The following is an 18,870-nucleotide window of genomic DNA, read 5'->3' on the forward strand; positions in this document are numbered from 1 at the left end:
ATCGCGAGTGGTCACGTGAAATGCGTTTTGAGGCCTGTTAGCATGGACCGGGGTTAAAATTGATCATAAGGACATAGATTATATTATTTAGAAAATTGAAAAATTGAATGAAAACATGGTCGAGTTGATGTAGCCTTATAAGAAGTAGCAGCAGCAGCCGCAGCTTTTTGATTCTTTGTTCTATACCCCAGGCTTCAAGGATTACACTGTGTAGCTATAAAACAAAGCAGCGGAGCCAACCGTGTCAACGCTCACACCCGCAGCTCACCAGCTGTTGTAACGTCTCAACATTGTTTGAGCTCGTTAAAGATCTTGTACGTGGAAAATGACATCAAACCGGCTGCTTTTCGCGTCGGTGACTGTATTCGCCATGGAAGTGGAAGTCGCACTTAGCTCCAAAGTGGTGGGAGTAAAAAAACAACTGAAGGGGTAAGCGTTGGGGTAGGGGTGTGGGTGCATCGGGCCAATTTAGCAGAAAATATGTTGGACTTGCCTCCGACTCCTTTGCAGCTGGAAATGGTCAGGTTTTAGGATCTACATTTTTTCACCCCCCCACCCAGTTTACTTTAACAGATCATACTGTAAGCACATGTTTATAATCCAGGACAGTCCTGCTTCATATAATGATTTTGCAGCATGAGGCTGAGCAAACACATTCGCCATCAAACATATTAGATCGAGGCCAGAGGAGCGTTCTCCCGCGACACAGATCCACCGGGCGAGGCGGCGCAGCGAGGAGGATTTGAACCCTCACTTGAAAGGGTGGTGCTTTATGCAGCGCTGAATGGGTAAAACAGGCAGCCTCGGTTCAAACAGGCCACTGGAAACTGGTCGGCCAATTTAAAGCTGCACTTTTTTAGTGCACAATAAAATACAAGCACAGGGTAATTTACTCTGCTTTGAGTCAACAGGTTGAGCCACAGTCGCATGCAGGTGAGAAAACTGACTCTGACTCGTTGCATGACCACATGAAAGAGAGCGAAAGAGAATTAAAGGAATAGTTTTGGACATTTTCCTCTCTGGCAGATAAATTAAAAGATTGAGAGTGCGTCATGTGTCCGCCGGCCACAGAACGTGACCTGTGGAGGGGGAACTGATCGACTCCGCTCTGTCCTCATGTTCTGTGAACATGTGGTCAGTCAGATAGAGATGCTGACAACCTGGAACCACTCTCTGCAACTTTACCCCAATCTGTCCAGCTGAGCTCATCGTGGCTCTCACCCCTGCACTTTATATCAAGTCTATATGAAGGGCCTGGATCGGTCCGCTCCCTTATTAATATCTTTATGATGGATTATGACTTAAATCCCATGTCCTGGGTTATATCCCACATCTGGATCCCATGATGTGAGAGAGACCTCATAATTCCTGTTTGAGGAAAATTAGAAATAAAAAAGGTGACCTAACCAAATCTCACGGTCTGCTCTGCTCGTCTTTTCACACTCTCCACCAGGACGGACCCTTTGACTGTTGACCATAACAGACATCTGACCACCACGGAAAGCTCAACGGTCACCCCGAGGGGAAAGAACGAAGAGGATGAACTTGATGTGGTGGCCAAGTAACAGCATCGCCTCTTCACTGCAGCTTTGTGGCCCCGTAAAATATTTTACAGTCCAGCCTGACATTGAAAACAACGGAATATCTGTTCGCAGTCAGTGTCAACATTAATTAAACGGCGCACTGAGACAATGCCATCAGTTCAGCGTTTGTTCCAGTGGAGGGAAAAAATCTGGCTAAAAATAGCTGAGGGAGGCTGTTATTTTTGGTGTTGTTTTGATGTGTTTACGGCCCAGCTGTGAAGTGCTCACACCAACATATAGTGCAAATAGCAGCACTTCATGAGAATATAATGACTGGAATATCCCAAACCGAGCGGGGTTCTCCGCACACATGTCAAGGCTAAAACCAATAAATGTTCTCTCTCTTCCCGTCGTCTCTTAAAGAGAATTCAACCTGGCACCTCCAGCTGAGTGGCACAGGTCATCACCACTCAGCATCTGTCTCTGATTCTCTCAGTGATGCTCACTTTCCTGTAAACGCCACGGTTGGTGAGCGCAGGTGCAAAAGGCGCTTTATTTAATACCCTCAGGAATGGAAGCACGATGGGAGCTAAACAACGACCCGTGAGGATGGACTTCTCTCTGCGTCGGCAACAGAAGACGAGCATGTGTTTCATGTTTCTTGCCAGCTTTTCTTCTTCTTCTCCCCGCACCCATCTTTATTCACATCGATCAAAGAATTATGTCAATGTTCTTGCGAAACAGTCCCCCGTAAAATTCCACTTATCTTTAACGTTTCTCAGGAACTCATACCATACCTTCCACGAACACATGATCAAAGCTCATTTTGATCTAAGGATGTGTATTTTAGCATTAAAATACAGCCGCAAATGGAAACATGCAGGTTCTAAGCAACCAGGAAAATGTGGGCCAACGAAGCACTTTGCAGATTTAGTCAATAATGAGACGACGAAATGATGACATTCATGCGATTTCTGAAGATCCAACTGGATGAGTTATGGCTCTCTCTCTAAAATTGTGCCAAAAACACACTGACCTTTAGCTGCAAAACTATTTGGAGTGTAATAAATCGTTTTATGGCTTTAAGTCATGACAGTCCGGGCATGATGCACGCCACATTTGGAAATTATTAGTTCAACTGTCCAGGAGGTGTTTGCAAAATACAGTGGGTTTTTCAGGAAATTAGTTTTTTACATTTTTTCTTGGGAGAAATCTCCAACATGGAACAATTTCATGGAATTATATGCAACTGCCGAGAAAGAGAAAGAAGATTATTTTCATATACGACAAGCAGTTTAACATTTGGTTGCAGTGGGTCTTTATGGGGAGCTGGCAGACAGCATTTCATCCTTTTTTGTACTGTCCAGGCATCAAAATACAGAGATCACTCACATCAGTTTACATGAAGCCAACAAATTAAAAGATGTAGAAAAACCCATGGTTGCAATGTATACGGTGGTCATTGAAATGCAAATGAAAGATTTTACTTTACAGATAAATATCTTATTTTCTGAAGTTTATCTGTCTGCTCTACTGTGACCGTTATTTCCATCTTGTATGTCTCAAAAGTACCAGCCTGTTATATCCGACAGGCTTATGGCAGTAACCAATCACATTACAGCCTAAAGATGAAGTTAAAGTGGTGCAAAATAAGAAACGAGCCCCGAGAGAATGGGGAAAGGGTGGGAACTTTGAATTTTCAGTATTTATACTCCCCCCTCAAACTGTGGGAGAAATGTGTTTTCCCCTCAGCATAGAAAGAAGAGGAAGGAAAAGAGGGGAAATGGGTGGGTGGAGAAAAAAGGTGGAGTGGCTCAGATTAGCCCACATGTTGGTAATTTATCACACATAAACCTCACACCTAATTTTCACACCTGCAGCTCAATGTGCTGGAAGTCTAGTAATTCCCTCATTCACACACACACCCACACACACAAAAGCACATGCTGCTGAGACGGACTTGGCCATGTGACGAGGACATGGCAGGCGAGGATCAGTGCAGTCCGCGGGCAGGCATGGCCTATTTGCACCCTGAGCTGAATTTCTCCATCTCTCCCACCCTAACCTGTGTTCCCGTCTGCCTTCCCCCATTTGTCATCACCCTGACTAAATTCATCCCGATCTCCAGCTCACACGTCGGAAAAACAAAAGAGTTGGACGGGGATTTTTCATACTTGCCAGGAAGCTCAACGTACAGTCTATACGAATCCAGATGGGGAGATACTTCATTCTTTTGCTGAGGTGTCAAGGAACAGATTGAAAACTAAAAGAAAAAAATGTGAAACATTCCCACAAATAATAGTGTTTTATTACTTCCTGTCAGTGAGAGTGCTAGAAGACATAGCCAAATCATTCCCTTAATTAAATTTAGAAAAAAAATGGATCGACCATTAAATCACTGGAAGTGAGGATATGCATTAAAACAGTTACACAGTGGTATTGAAGGCATAGAGAATGAATGGTCCATCAAATCTGAAATAATACAATTCACAATATTATCATTAGGTCCTTTTAATTAGCTTTCCCTCAACATTTACAATATCTAATGGTGATCAGCAGATGGGGTTTGCTACAGTTACTACAAGTAACTGAAAACGTTGCTACCGTGCTCCTGCTGATGACCATGACATATGGTAAATGTTGGAGAAAAAGTTAATTGGCCTTCGAGTCAGGGCTTTGATGGATTGTTGTTTTTGCTGCTTTTGTTGAGATTGTTAAATTATTCCTACTACATGTACAAAAGTGAACTGAAAGTATCAAAAGCAAGGTGACTTTACCCGTTAGGTTTTATATTATTATGGGCTATATTTTGGGGATATCTTCATACCGATCTCAAGCAGGCATGACATGCCACAAAGTTTCGCCTCATTAACCTTTTAACAAGATACAACGTCACACTCCTGCTCGCCCGCAGAGGCCTGCAGGGAGATCTGAGGTGATCGCCAGGGTCAAAAGTGGAGTGCACCACAGGGGACAGATGGCAAAGACCTGGTCTCACTTTCACACATGGTGCGTGCCACAGAAAACACTCCTAAACATCAAAGCCCCCCCCCCCCCCCCCAAAAAAAAAGGCTGGATCCAATATCTACATCACATTTTTTCATGGAAAAAGGACACAAGCTTACTTGTTTTCTCACCTAACTGAAGTCTGCTTCATTATAGATAAACAGAAACACTAATATTTGATCACTGCGGCAATAAGAAGGTTAGATGTTAGAAAAATACAGAGATTTTCCTACTGAAGCTGCACACAGCCAACATGTTGTCCCAGCTGTTACATGTGATCATGTCTTACTTGATCAGTAACGTGAAGGCTAGTGCCGGCACACACACAAAACTAACTTTAAAGAGAAGTTCATCTGAGGAGTTATTACAGCCCTATGATATACAGTTTATTTTGAGTGGTGTGTGTCTCCAGGTGAGAGCGTCCACCTCCACTTCTAGCAGGTGTCTGGGTCCCGTCTGTTCTTGTGTTCTCATACCACCGCTTGAACTGCACCTGAATGGCTGGCACCACCCAAGCCTCTTAACAGACACCAGCTTGTGTTGGCTCCGAAAGGCCACGCTCAGCCCTCAGGAGTACACGTCTCTTTTCTACAGTGCCCTTTGAGAGGAACCTGGAATAAATGTTTTCATAAAGCAGGCGGGATGAGTGTATTCCACGGGCCAGGACGGAGCACATGAGGTAAAACGAACATCTATAACCGGGGCGTAAAATTAATTTCCTCTCTGTTAAAGCGCTACATGACGCTCTTGGGCGCTGAAATGTAATCTGGTGCCACAAATAAAAAACACGAGCTTTGGTATGTAGGTGAGCTCGAGTCTCAAAAAGGTGTTGGATGTTGTGAAAAAAATACCTTTTGGATGGAGAAGCAGAGACATGCATCCAAAATCTCTGGGTGGCACCCAGGCCGCTTAGTATATTATTTCCTGGAGGCAGATGTATGGAGCTGTACCTGTCTTGTGTCTACATGCCGCAGTGTTTACTGCTAAAAACGAGCAGCACATTGGGTTGTCATGTATTGGCTGCTGTTACAACAATGTTCCAAAAAGCAGGATGAGCCAAAGGACTTCTTTATTCTTTTGTTTTCAATAAATATAATTTAACACTATATAAGCTCTATATATAGTATATAAACTGTTTAGCAATGAATATGCATATGTGTTCATGGTCGTTGATGATGACGATAACCAGCCCTGCATTGTCTATGACACTCCACTACTGTCCATTACTGCGCCTGGGCAGTACCATCTCTAAAGCCATTAGCTGGTAAACATGTAAACTACATGTGACCCCTCTCTAGGGATACCTATTAGTTATGACTCCTGCTGGTGACAGCTGTTTACACAGCTAAGGCCGCTGCTCCTGAGCTCTGGCCCAAGTCCAAATAAAATAATATCCAGTTTAAGGAGAAGTGAGCCAAGATGTAACACAAGTGCATAACATGAGGGGAAGACCGAGCGAAGGAATCCGAGAAATGTTAATAGACTCCTTTTTTCTTTTTAAGCTTTATACTTTTCTGTCTAGCATTTGTCTCTACCACAGGCGTGTTTCATTGTGTGGGTCCGAAAACAAGATGAGTGAGAAACCCTAATGGGCAAAGAAAAGTCAAAAGCAGTCACCACAATTGATGTGCTCGTTGACAAAGCTCAGCGTAAAAAAATGTGCTGCGTTAAAATCATAGCACATCTTTATAAATTTTGGCCGCAATTAGACATTACTGTCTCTCTCTCTCTCTCTCTGTCTGTGTGTTTGTTTCTGTGTCCTGAACTTGTGTGGCATACAGCAAGGCACAAAAATCATACGTGGGCTTAAGACAACACAGACAACAACGAGGCAAACAACAACAACAAAAGACCACAACCACACGACAGCTGGGTCACTCATGCTTTATATTTCCACTGAACAGGGCTGGGCCCAGTTTAGTGGAGGTCGGACTCAGCCGTGGAGAAACGTCTTGGCTTCGGGGAGCAAATTACGGCTCATATGCATTCGGTGGCAAGTGATGAGAAGCATAAGCCAATGTGCAGGACTGACAGGTGGCAAAGGTTCAACTCAGTGAACTGTGACCCGGGAGGAGTGAAAACGGTTTCACGGTGACCAATTACACCAGCGATTATTTCAAAGTATTTCTTGTAAATGCTTTTAAATTGCAGCCTTAAAATATCTATCCGTTCATTAGCTGCACCGTGTGTCCTTTGAGAGTCGCGGGGCTGGCTTGAGCCAATCCCAGCCAATGTGTCCACTCTGGACAGGTTAGCATGAGTCTATCACAGGACCTAAACTTTTACTGCTGGAATAAAACTTGACATAGACCCTTTGCCAACCTACACGAGTGGGTGACGCATTAAAGGAACATGAATTGTCTTGAGTCACTGTTCAGTGAACCCCACTGCTTCTGCGTTTGTTTTTCCCCGACTCATTTATTCAGGACTTTCCTTTAATTTGTCACAATGTCTGCAGGGTAGTTCACTTATGAAACCCAACTACAACAGCCATGGAAGCAAACTGTAAGCTGTAATTGGATTGACAAGATGTTGGATCCACCCACAAAAGGCTGATTGTGAGAGGCGTCAGCAGGGCCGCCATTCAGTCTGGCTACACTCGCACTGTGAAAGAGAATCCCAGCTTCTTTGGGTGAATTTGCAGCGACGAACAGCATCAATCCTCACCGTGGAGCAGCAGAGATCAATACTTTTGTATTTATAATGGATCAATTGAGTACAGCATGTGCTATGAGAGTTGTCACACATATTAAATGAGCCAAGAGAGAATCACCTCTCAGCTCTACGGAGCATTTCACAGTCTTTTGGCTCACAGTCTTTTGGCTCACTGTTTTGGCCGGGATCTTTACTGCCATTGTAAAGAAAGAGAAAAGAAAGTAAACATCATCGAGCATTAGCAGCTAAAGGGCCACATGTTTCCCTCAGGAGTAGATGGAGACAACACTAAAGCTTAAAAGAGAATAAATAATGAACTTACGTTTGTTGACTCCCCATGAAGGCTAGCGTTGCTCTGTACATGCTGGGTGCGTAAATAAGCAACTGGTTGCTAGCAAAGTGTCAGTATGTCGTCTTTACAGCTTTTTAGGGTGACCCCACACAGACAAAAAAATCTCCATAGCTAGGAGGGCAAATGCCCCATGTCGCTATGACAACGCAGTGACGGCTCGCCGGATCTAATTTGTCCTGCCAACATTTTTTACACATAATGCCGTAAGAGATCTCTAACCTGTTTTTTTGCTCAATAGCAAATAATAATTCAATAATTGCACTATTTTCCGTGTGCTGGCTTGTGCTATCACACATAAAGTTGTTGCTGTCAATGCAGACGGTCAGCACTTGTAGTTTCAGTTTCAGCTATTCACAATACGTACGCAATGCAGTTCTCTCTCTTACGTGAGAACTGTCACTAGGATTTGATTCCACTGGACAGCGGCGTTCGTGTGGATGATAACCTCCGCTACCGCCACTAATTGACTGAACTCGATGAGAAAAATACTGCAGAGAAAGTGAAACAAAATTCCGCCCTTTTATTCGGATCCACAACAAAATTCTAGAAGTTGCTTTCTGACCCGTATCCCATCCGTCCCCCAAGTTTTGAAATAATCCTTCAAGTAGCTTTGCGCAATCCTGCTCACTAACAGACAGACAGACACACAGAACAAAAACATAACCTCCTGGGTGGAGGTAATAATGCAGATTTATTATTACATGAATACCCTAAAGCAGTGTTACCTGGGAGACTCAGAGGGAATTTGAAGCCGACCAGAGGTCAACTCATTTTCTACGCTAAGATGAATCTATAGGGGAGTCACGGCAGAAACAGTAAAGAAAGACGAAAGGATGTAGGAATCAGGGCAATTTAAAAAAAATCTAGGTGTGTCTTAGAAGCTCATCAAAATGAGTGATAATCATTACGGTGTGAATTTGAAAAACTCTGGCGGGATAAGTACAACATCCTGCCCCGAGCGAAAGTGTCACGCACTGTCGCTCCCGTCATGGGACTGATCAAACACTTTATCATGTCATGATCTGATAACAATCTGATGCCCGTTGCTCCTCTACCCTGTGGATCCCTTCCTCTCATCACGGTCCTCCTCTTTGCTCCTTCTTTTCTGTCCACATAAATCTACAGGGGATGACCCTCTGAGACCTCTTTACATCTGACATGCACGCTATGTCACCACCCCCACCCCTCAATGTGTGTCTTCCTCTCTCTCTCCACAGCGGGTGTCAGGGAGACAATGACCTCAGCATCCAGGCCCAGTAATGACTCCCAGCCTTGCTCCTGATTAAAAACACACCGGGGGCTTCTGCACTCCGCAGGCAGCCATGAGGCCTTTCCCTTCGGCACACCGCAAGGCCTGAGAGCTACTGGAGATAGAAGCACAAGCCAGGCCTCAGCACTGCTCCATGCCCAATACGACAAAAGAGATCTCGTGTAAGCATGACCCGCTGCAGCATTCAAAGCTCTTGTCCTGACTAGTCCAAGCCCAATTCTACAGGCAGGTCTTCGTTTAGTCTGAGGGTGCCCAATTACCCAGAGTAATCCCAACCTCAGCCAAAACCATAACAAAGCCATAACACTGGCAGCATACAGTCCCTGGCTCGGATACATCAAGGGCGGGGCCAAAACATCCTGCCACATATTTGCACGTTGTTTAATCTGTGCCGGGTTTACTTTTCTTAAAACATCATGATCAAATTAGCTATCGACTCAGGTGCTCCTTGTTTTTTGGATGTATTCAGTTACTCAGGACTATCCGCTGTAGTTCCACAGATGGACACAGATCATGAGACGATAGGGGCTGCAGCACCTTAAACTTTCCATCTCCGGGTCCCTCCTCGGGCGGCCAAATTACAGGAGAGCTCCACAGCAAGACGCTTTATTGCATCTGACCAGCTCACTTCCTCTCCATACCGAAGGCGTTGCATGCTGAGCTAGATTTTGATGTGGCGTGTAAGCGTAGTTAGAGGTCCCATAAAGCAGTGAGAGGGGGGTCCATGTTTCCAATGTTACAGGGTGGGCGCTGGGGTGAGCGGGTCCGAGCCCCGCTGCTCCCTGCCTTAGTCGATCAGCAGCCGATCAAACAGGCACTGATGCAAGTAACCTTAAGCACCAATCTAGCGTCAGCATGTGTGTGTGTGTCTGTGTGTTTGTTTCTGCACACGTCGGTGTATTTTCTCAGGAGGCCTCCTTGGGTTTCAGATTTCCAGGCCTTGCAGATCGATGCAAAGTAGGTACTGGTCGGCACGCACAGGGAGAAACACACGGACAAGGCAAACAAGAGCAGATACAGAGCGTCGCCTTTTCTAGAAACATTAGACATTTAGATTTCCTTCCAAGGGCTCTTGGATCCACTAAATCCTTCACGCTCTCAAACACATTTGGGGAAGGTGGGAATTCAAATTCACACCATGTCAGATCGGCTTTTCCAAAGTTAACAAGTTGCACGCCATGAAGTTGTTTGACATTTTGGGAAATTCTGTTAATGCTTTGAGACGATAAGACTCTCACATCTGTGCAGTAAATGCGTAGCTGGAGCCAGTAGCCAATCAGCTTAGTTTAGCAGAAAGGATGGAAACAAGAGAGGGAGCTAGTCTCTTTCTGTGTGTAGGAAACAAAATCTGCCTTTCAGCACCTCTAAAGCTCATGAATTAACACATTATTCCTCGTATGATCCGTACAAATACCGAGGAGTAAAAACAACAATTCGCTGAGTTATGGAGGGTTATGAGTTATTTCTTGGCCGGCAGAAGAAACTTTGCTTTGCCTCTGCTGGTTGCCTGTCAAGTGCTCCGAGCCAAGGAACAGTAAAACAATAAATTCTCATGTTTACACTGGGTTGTTTTGTACAGATTAAACAAAGTAGATACAATGTGTAAATTAGTGAGCTTTAGAGGTGCAGGTATGTGACTTGTTTTTACCTTCAGACAGAGCCAATTTAGCTGTTTCCAGTCTTTGTGCCAAGCTAAACTTACGGCTGCAGGAAGTTGTGAGAGTGGAATCAATCTACTCATTTAACTATGTGCAGCAAAGCCAATGAAAGGTAGCAAACAGTTGTTTAAGATTCACCTTGTGTAACTGAGCCTATTATTAGGTGAAGGTAGATTTTCGCTGTTTTATTTTCAAACAACAAAAGGGAAATTGGTCATTTTTAACAATCCCCGCGATCACAAAAAAAACACAATGAATGCCTTTTGTGTCATTTCCTCTGAACAGCTCTTCACTGGATTCTTTGAGAGGTGTGTATTAGTAATGTGAGAGGTACGTCTGGAAGTGCGTTTCCGTGTACACGCCTGAGGGGCTCCATCTCCGGCTCTGGGCAGCTCTCCTACCTATGAAGCCCTTGCATGAGTCATTTTTTTCAAAAAAAGCTCCTTTTGTGTTGTTGTTTTATGTGTGGCACTTAGAAATGATTCCCTCATTAGACTTTTTACGGCCCAATAAAGTTGAGAGCATTGGACCAAATTGGCTGGTCATATTTAGTAGCTTTATAAGGAAACGTATTAAGGTGTAATTGCTGCAGGGGAGTGTGCAACTGAGGGAAACAGGCATAGGTGAGGGTTACAGAATCAGCCCCGGCCGCAGGGACACTGTCGTTTTTGTCTGCTTCTGGTGAATTTCCAATCACCACAAGGAATTTGCAAATACGGAGCATGTTTCAAGATTTTATAAAAATACGTTTTTTTTATTTCACATTTCCGAAAGAAAAAAAAAATGAGCATTTATAGGGTGGTGAAAAATGTAGCCCGAAATAGAAACATGTGTTTGGCGTTTGGCTTCGCCGGCATTTGGGATCCTCTGATGACAGTGATTGAGGGTGGAAGAGAAGATCCCCTTGTGCATTTGTGCTTGAAAGAAAGAGGAAAAGGAGAGAGCGGATCCGTGCACAGTGAATGGATTTTTCCCCCCGTGATGTGATGGATGGAGGTGTGCAGAAGTGTTACAGACCAAGCTTTCTCATCCATGTGAAACTCCCAAAGAGTTGACAGATGAGTCTGAATCCCGTCTCCCACCTCCCTGCCTCTCTCCATTCACAAACCGACTGCAGAAAAGTGAGATAAAGGATCATTCATCAACTGAAATTCTAAAAAGTTTAATTTATTACTTTTAAGATCATTAAAAGACTGATTCTTTTTATAAGTGAAGGGAAAACAAAGAAAAAGTGAAACGGATCTTCGCCCCCCACTGTCACGTGGTTCCTCGAAAGAATCTCTCCCTGTGTCTTTCTCCACATTAGAAAGTTCATGCCACTGCATGTTTTTTCCTCTGCTGGGGTTTCGGCAGTGTAGCATGGCATGAGCGCACTGAGGAGCCTTTCACCGGCTTCATCTGATACCGCTGTGACTCGGGGCAGGAGCTGCGCTACGGGCCAGGAGCGACATGCATGGGTTAGTAGGTCAAACAAGGAGCTAGTCTTTCGACGGAGTTTGAAGGCTGGGTCAGACTAATGTGATTTATCAATACAGCACATAAGTGAATCATTGTGCGTAATGACCATGATAATCCCGGGGACGGACTCTGGATGTGATTGGCTGAGGAGCTGGGATGGGTGACGGTGGAGGGGGTGTTTGCGTTGTTCTTGACATGATGTCTTGATTAGAGCATCGGAAACATGCACCTGTAGGGTGTTGTTGTAGCTCGCTTTACTCCTCTTCTCTCTCTCTCTCTCTCTCTCTCTCTCTCTCTCTCTCTCTCTCTCTCTCTCTCTCTCTCTCTCTCTCTCTCTCTCACACTCACACACATACACACACAGACACACAGACACGCACACACAGATTTACGCTTATCGAGGCTTGGCTGATGGGGCCTGGGAGAGAAAAGACAAAGCTCTGTTCCTTGACGCCAGAGCTATGGGCTCAGGTCAAGACTCGGCTCGCTGTAATCCCTCTCAGGTGATGCTGTTCACATTCAGCCGTTTCCAGCTGATCTGCTTAAATATGCCGTCCTCATCCCGGGAAAAAGCCCCCACCCCTCCTCAACCAACTAGCACCATACCTCCGACGTTGCGGAGAGGAGGAGAGGACATGAGAGGAGGAGAGGACATGAGAGGAAGAGAGGACACGAGAGGAGGAGAGGACACGAGAGGAGGAGAGGACATGAGAGGAGGAGAGGACATGAGAGGAGGAGAGGACAAGAGAGGAGGAGAGGAAATGAGAGGAGAGGACATGAGAGGATGAGAGGACATGAGAGGAGGGAGACAAGTGAGGAGGAGAGGACACGAGGGGAGGAGAGGACACGAGAGGAGGAGAGGACATGAGAGGAGGAGAGATCATGAGAGGAGGAGAGGACAAAAGAGGAGGAGAAGACATGAGAGGAGGAGAGTACATGAGAGGAGGAGAGGACATGAGAGGAGAAGAGGACAAGAGAGGAGGAGAGGAAATGAGAGGAGAGGACATGAGAGGATGAGAGGACATGAGAGGAGGGAGACAAGTGAGGAGGAGAGGACACGAGGGGAGGAGAGGACACGAGAGGAGGAGAGGACATGAGAGGAGGAGAGATCATGAGAGGAGGAGAGGACAAAAGAGGAGGAGAAGACATGAGAGGAGGAGAGTACATGAGAGGAGGAGAGGACATGAGAGGAGGAGAGGACATGAGAGGAGGAGAAGACAAGAGAGGAGGAGAGGACATGAGAAGAGGAGAGGACACGAGAGGAGGAGAGGACATGAGAGGAGGAGAGGACTTCATTTCTGTAAGGTTAAGATTCTGGAGCATTACATAAAATAAACTGTTTTGAGTTTAGTGGAATAAGAAAAGGTCAGGGGTGCAGGGGGTAAAATCGCCTGGATTAGAGTAATGAGAGAACCTTGTTAGCAGTCATGCCATCTTAAGAGCTTTCTTCAATTTTTCCAAAGGCAAGAGTGGCAGGGCCGGTTTGAAAAGCAGCCTCTCGGAGCGCTCCCTCTCCTCCCCGTCAGGCACTTAATCAACATATTATATTGCACTGAAGTGCTGGGTTCCAACATTTACACTTACACCCACAAACCTGGGACTTTGTAGGAGCTCTCAGCACAGAGGCCTGAGTTACAGGACTTAGGAAGAGAGGTCGCTGTGTTTAAAGTCACCTATCTGTGTCCAAAGATGCTATCATTTATTCAAATTGATGCAGCCAAAAACTGCATACTGTCATATTCCCAACAAACTGAAACCACAGAGTCAATTCACAAACATGCCGCATGATTCTTTGCTGTAAGACGGGCACACTCGGGCACAAATGATGACTATACTTTCTATGTATGGCATTAAACGTCACCGTCACCAGCGGAACGAAATATCATGCATTTCTGACCTCACTCCCTGCATCCGGCCCCCCCGCACCACTTTCAACGAATCACATTTGTCCTGAGAACAGAGCTGAGTAACACATTACACAGTTGTATATGATGTAAGGCATTCTGCGGGCTGTTTCAAATTGTGGGATTTCTGGGTAGATGTGGAAGGGTTAACAGTATCACATGGCAACTTTTCACCAGTCTCGACGGCTACTACCTATTCATTAGCTGTTTAAACGTCTTATAGGGCCCCGCTGTGTGTCTCTGCTCCTTCAGGCAGCGCTGCTACACCAGCCTGATTTTATGTAGTCAGCAGGTGGCATCATTAGCCAGAGAATAAAAATGAAATGTAATACCCTTGTGTCTAGCTATGATATCATAGCAGGGCTCATTGGCATCGTTTCCCTGTTCCTAGTGGGCAGGATAGGGGGTAAGGAGGTGTAAATTTAATATGTTTTCTCATCTGTTTCACATGAATAAAATACGTATGTACAATTACCGCAGCCAAACAGGAGGCCGGGTCATGCCAGGCAGTGTGTGAGCAAGACAAGATCAGCCCAGAAACCACACAAAGATCCCAATCTCGACTGTGCTCGTGCATTTCAGTGAGCTCCCGTCATACGCAATGGCTGTTTCTCTCCTCGACATCCACTTAATTATAATGGCAGCTTCATCCCTCGCACCTCACTCTGTCATGTGGCTGCGTACGCACAGTATATCAACAGCAAAACTTTTTTTTTCGTGCATGTAAAAAAACACATTTGGTTAAGCATAAAATAGTGACGCCTGGGGAGCAGAGTGTGGCCAAATTGAGTTTCGAAGGTGTCTGGGTCTCAACACTCCTGAACGGTTCGGATAGCTCCCCGTGCATGCCAGACAGGCTGTATATAAAGCTGTCAAAGGAACCTTGAGGGCTAAAAAAATATCCAAGCATTGCTGGACCTATTGGACAATGATCTCTTACACATGCTTCTTTCAATATAACCGTGATAAATAAAGGAAGGAAGCAAATACCGAAAACTTGGCCGGCTGCCACTGCTTGCTAGAATGGCACTTTTGGCCCAAAGTGCAGTTCCCCCCCAAACACACTAAAACACACACACGCACACACTCACACAGACTCTTACACTTTCAGCATTACTGTAAAGCAAAAACTTGTAGATATTTGCATTGGATTAGGTTGACAAGTGTAACATCCGCTCTGAGAGCTCTGGCGGTCACAATGTGTAGTTTATAGTGCTCAGCCTAAAGCTGATCTTGAGGTCAAATGTGTAAGTTAACCTTTTGATCTCAGCCCCACTGGTTCCCCCTCCTCCTCCTCCTCCTCTCCTCCCCTCACTTGACAGTGATTGGCTGCTTGACCATCCAAAAATATCCCTCCAATAAAAGATTGATCATACCCAGAGAACTGCATTCCATCTCCCACACACACACACACACACACACACACACACACACACACACACACACACACACACACACACACACAGTCTTCAGATCGGACGGCGCACGAGGAGAGAAACACACGGAGGAGCTGAGAAACGTGTGTGTGCCAGTGCCCCGCAGTGATCGCCTGATTATTTGCAGATGGGCAGTGGAGGGCTTGCAGAGTGTGGAGGTCCCCCCCTTGGCACGCAGCGCATATGATTAAATCTGTGATTGCCTTAAAATGTACAAGACCCCCCTCGTCTCTCCCCTGACTTGAAATGAGTTCGTACTCTGTACTTCCCACTGTCCGGAGCGTTGGCGCTGCGTAAAGGTCCGCTCCATGCTCTTTCTCCTCTGCATGTCACCCCGAGGAACGTATAGCGAATGTGTTATGCCACAGGTCCGAGGAGGGCTCGGCGGGGGCCACTTTTCCTAATCCCACTGTCTCCTCATTCATTCAGAGTATGGGGTAGTATTTACAAAGGGGCTGATCTCCTCCCCAAGCCCTTGCGCCTCCGCTGAGCGATTGTTATGCGGGTTTCCTACCAACTGTTCAAAGTGGTTATGAGATCAATTAAAACCAGCTTAAGGGGCTGAAGTGGAGATGTGCAATTCATATAAGTCAGGGGGCATGGGATTCCGTGTCTATTCATTAAAAACCTCCTACAATACCACCCCCTGCCCTCTATAAGCCGCAGCTCTCTATAGACAGTTTTTTTATAGCAGTTTCACGTGTAAATAACAGTGTGCGCGCCTTTCTTGCATCGGAAAGTGGCGTTAGCAGCGCGTCCGACAGCGTGTTTTACATTAGATCAGACAATCCACTCTTTGAATATTAATTTTGGAAGTAGCGAAGCGCTTGGCCGACCTTTTACGCACATTTTACGCATTAGCTACCGGCTTCGAACTCGTTACACATTGTGGAAAATATTCCTTCCAGAGGTTAATAAATTACACCAGATGTTGGAGGATGAAATTGCAGCTTAGATTACAAATTTGATTTCAGCGTAAACTTTTCTGGAATTATTCCAAATAGCAGGCGGTGTCGGCGTGCTCTCACCTGTGCGATTCCAAAACCGAACATTGACAATTATCAATTTGTGATGCAATTTGCGCTGACTTTTTAAGTGCGCTCTACGCTGTGAGAATACGGAGGATGTATACATACACACACACGGAGACGGGCAACATTGTTTAGGACTGTGCCGTTGCCTCCAGTGACCCAAACAAACTCTGTACCCATGTGTTAAAGTCCCTGCCGGGATGCTGCTGTGAGACATGCGTTACCTCTTTTGTTTCTCCTCCAGCGTTGCGACGGCGCCTGACAGTTGCTGTACTCCATACAGTTCAATACGATCAGGGCAAAGGAGAAGAGTCGAAACTGCATCTGGACGGCGATCGGTTTGTCCGGACTCCAGCAAAAAAAAGGTGCCCGCGAGGCTCGGGATGGATTCTCTGTGACTTTTGACAACGTCCTCCCCCAGTCTCTTAAGTTCTCTCCACAAGTGTGTCAAACATCAGACGAGATGCGACATGGTATCACGTCGCCGATTGGGACCATTTTACGGAGCGCGGCTGATTCCTCCAGTCACTCAAAAGTGTCTGTGTTGCTGCGCTGCGGGGAGAATGACAAAGGAGGTTACTGGGATAACAGCGGAACGAAATCAACACCTTCCGAAACACTAATGCGTAAAGGTGACGGCGGGGTTAGAGGAGGAAGAAGAAAAGGGATCTTGTGTGTTAATGTGTCGGAACAATCACACACGCAAAAGGAATGCGCACTGCTCAAACGCCCCCCTCCAAAAGAAAAGAGCCGTGCGTAATTGTCGCCAAAAAAAACGCTCCGTAAGAGATAACGTGTTGCTGGAGCAGCCTATCTACCTTGCATCAGTTGAAGTGTGTAATCCCGCTCCGGTCCACTTTAGGTCCCCTCTGAGTGCAAGTGTGGCTCGGGAACATGCAGCATCCCTTTTTGTGTGAGAAACTTGTGTCCCCCACGAGAGCTCAAGAGGTCGAGGAGGAGGCAAAAAAAGGTGGTAGCTGTTGCGGAGGGGGGGGGGGGGGGGGGATTTCCTTTCCTCCTCTCTGCAAAAAAAAAACCCGCTTTAGATTCCGTGTATACCTGCGTCTCCTCACTCAGGGTTCGTCCCGTGTAGCGCGTGAAACGGCGGAAACAAAAACTCACATGTGATTGCTTTTCTTTTTAAAGCGGAAAGGCGCCGGCGCTGAGTGTGCGAGCCTGCGTGCTGCGCGCTGCTGAGGTTGCGCGGCGACCGACTCCCGACTGGTCCTGATGCTTGCTGCCCTTTTCCTCATATAGCGCCGCGCCGCCGTCTCGTGTGGACATCTCCGGTTTGGTGTTTTTCCTCCTTATTTAAGATGTTGAAGATGACATTTCGCGTATTAGTCTCTCCCTCTCTCTCTCTCTCACCCACCCCCGTGGACTCACCCACACCGGTGCGAGGTTGCCTCTGGGTCCTAGTGAGCGGGAAAAGCTGGGGGGGGGGGGGGGGGGGGGGAACTCTTCGAGGAAAGTAAAGTTGATGTTTCCTAAGTGATTGCAGCTTCTCTGTGTTACTACAACATCCGGAAGATTCCTTTAATATTACAATGCAGGTCCAAAAGGACCCTCCTTTGCGTAATGAGCCTACTCTGCGTCTTTCTAATGGATGCTGTGATGTATTAGGAGTTTCAAATCAAAGTTCAGAGACCTCCCTCCATTATAAACCAGAAGCCAACTGAGCAGATTGCTGCACAGTCCATCTAGTCTCTATCTAAGGCTCGGTTATATTCCACTGACTATAGCCCTATTGAATAATTAGAGGTTCGCCAAAAAAGCAATTACCTGCATAATGTGCGTGATGAGGTGCAGGGCCCGCAAGTCAACCATCCCGTCACGCCTCTTTGACCCCCCCCCCCCCCCGCTTTGAAATCAATAATACCCGTTAATTATTTCAGTTTCTTTTTCGTTCTTCTCCTCCTGGCACCGGGTCTTTCACACTGACCCATGCGACCTCACCAGCGGGGGACGTGTGGGAGGCGGTCATGCCCAGGCAGGAGATCCTTCTTTCGGTCACAAACTGGCACTAACTCGCTGGGCAAACAAATGAGGCCCAGGCTGGCAGCCATCCACTTCTTCTGTGACATTCAGACGCTGGCGGCGCATCAACTCCGCAGAGCAGCGCAGAGAACGATCACCCAGATAATAATTCTTTTAAAAATCAGAAGGAATGAGAAGTGTCAGGGATGTTGGTGACAGCTGGTTCCAGACAAATAAGTTCTATGATTTCATGTGCAGGTAAATCCACAATACAGGAGGTCACATCATTGTATCACCTTCAGCCGCTGCTCCACACCGAGATCCGAGACACGTTGGGAATGCTCTACCCCCTTCAGCCACTAGGTGTGGCACTTAATCTTTTATTTATTTCAGCAAATTATTTGCATGTGAGAGCTCTTTAGTGCATGTTAGTAAAATTACACAGCAGTGAGAGGTCTGGACAAATACAGCCCTTTATAAAAGCAAAGCAAAGAAAAATATATGTATAATGTGCATTATTCTAAGAGTTTAACTGTTTCCTTTGTAAAATAAAATCCAACTATTTTTACCTTTAGCCTGGCTGCCCTCAGTTCACTCAGA

At 46.0% G+C, this 18,870-nt stretch overlaps 1 protein-coding gene across 1 annotated transcript in view; it reads right to left on the minus strand.

The window, feature by feature from the left end:
- rspo2 (R-spondin 2) overlaps positions 1–17,274 on the minus strand; it is a 59,489-nt gene extending 42,215 nt beyond the window's left edge. The window contains exons 1-2 of the mRNA XM_053433459.1: positions 17,112–17,274; positions 16,518–16,845 (exon numbers count right to left, since the gene is read on the minus strand). Coding sequence (XP_053289434.1) covers positions 16,518–16,617 — 100 coding nt within the window. The 5' untranslated portion in view covers positions 16,618–16,845; positions 17,112–17,274. The remainder of the gene's footprint in view (positions 1–16,517; positions 16,846–17,111) is intronic.
- Positions 17,275–18,870: the final 1,596 nt, after the last annotated feature.

This window comes from Pleuronectes platessa, chromosome 10, assembly GCF_947347685.1.
Source record: "Pleuronectes platessa chromosome 10, fPlePla1.1, whole genome shotgun sequence".
Classification (NCBI taxonomy): Eukaryota; Metazoa; Chordata; class Actinopteri; order Pleuronectiformes; family Pleuronectidae; genus Pleuronectes; species Pleuronectes platessa.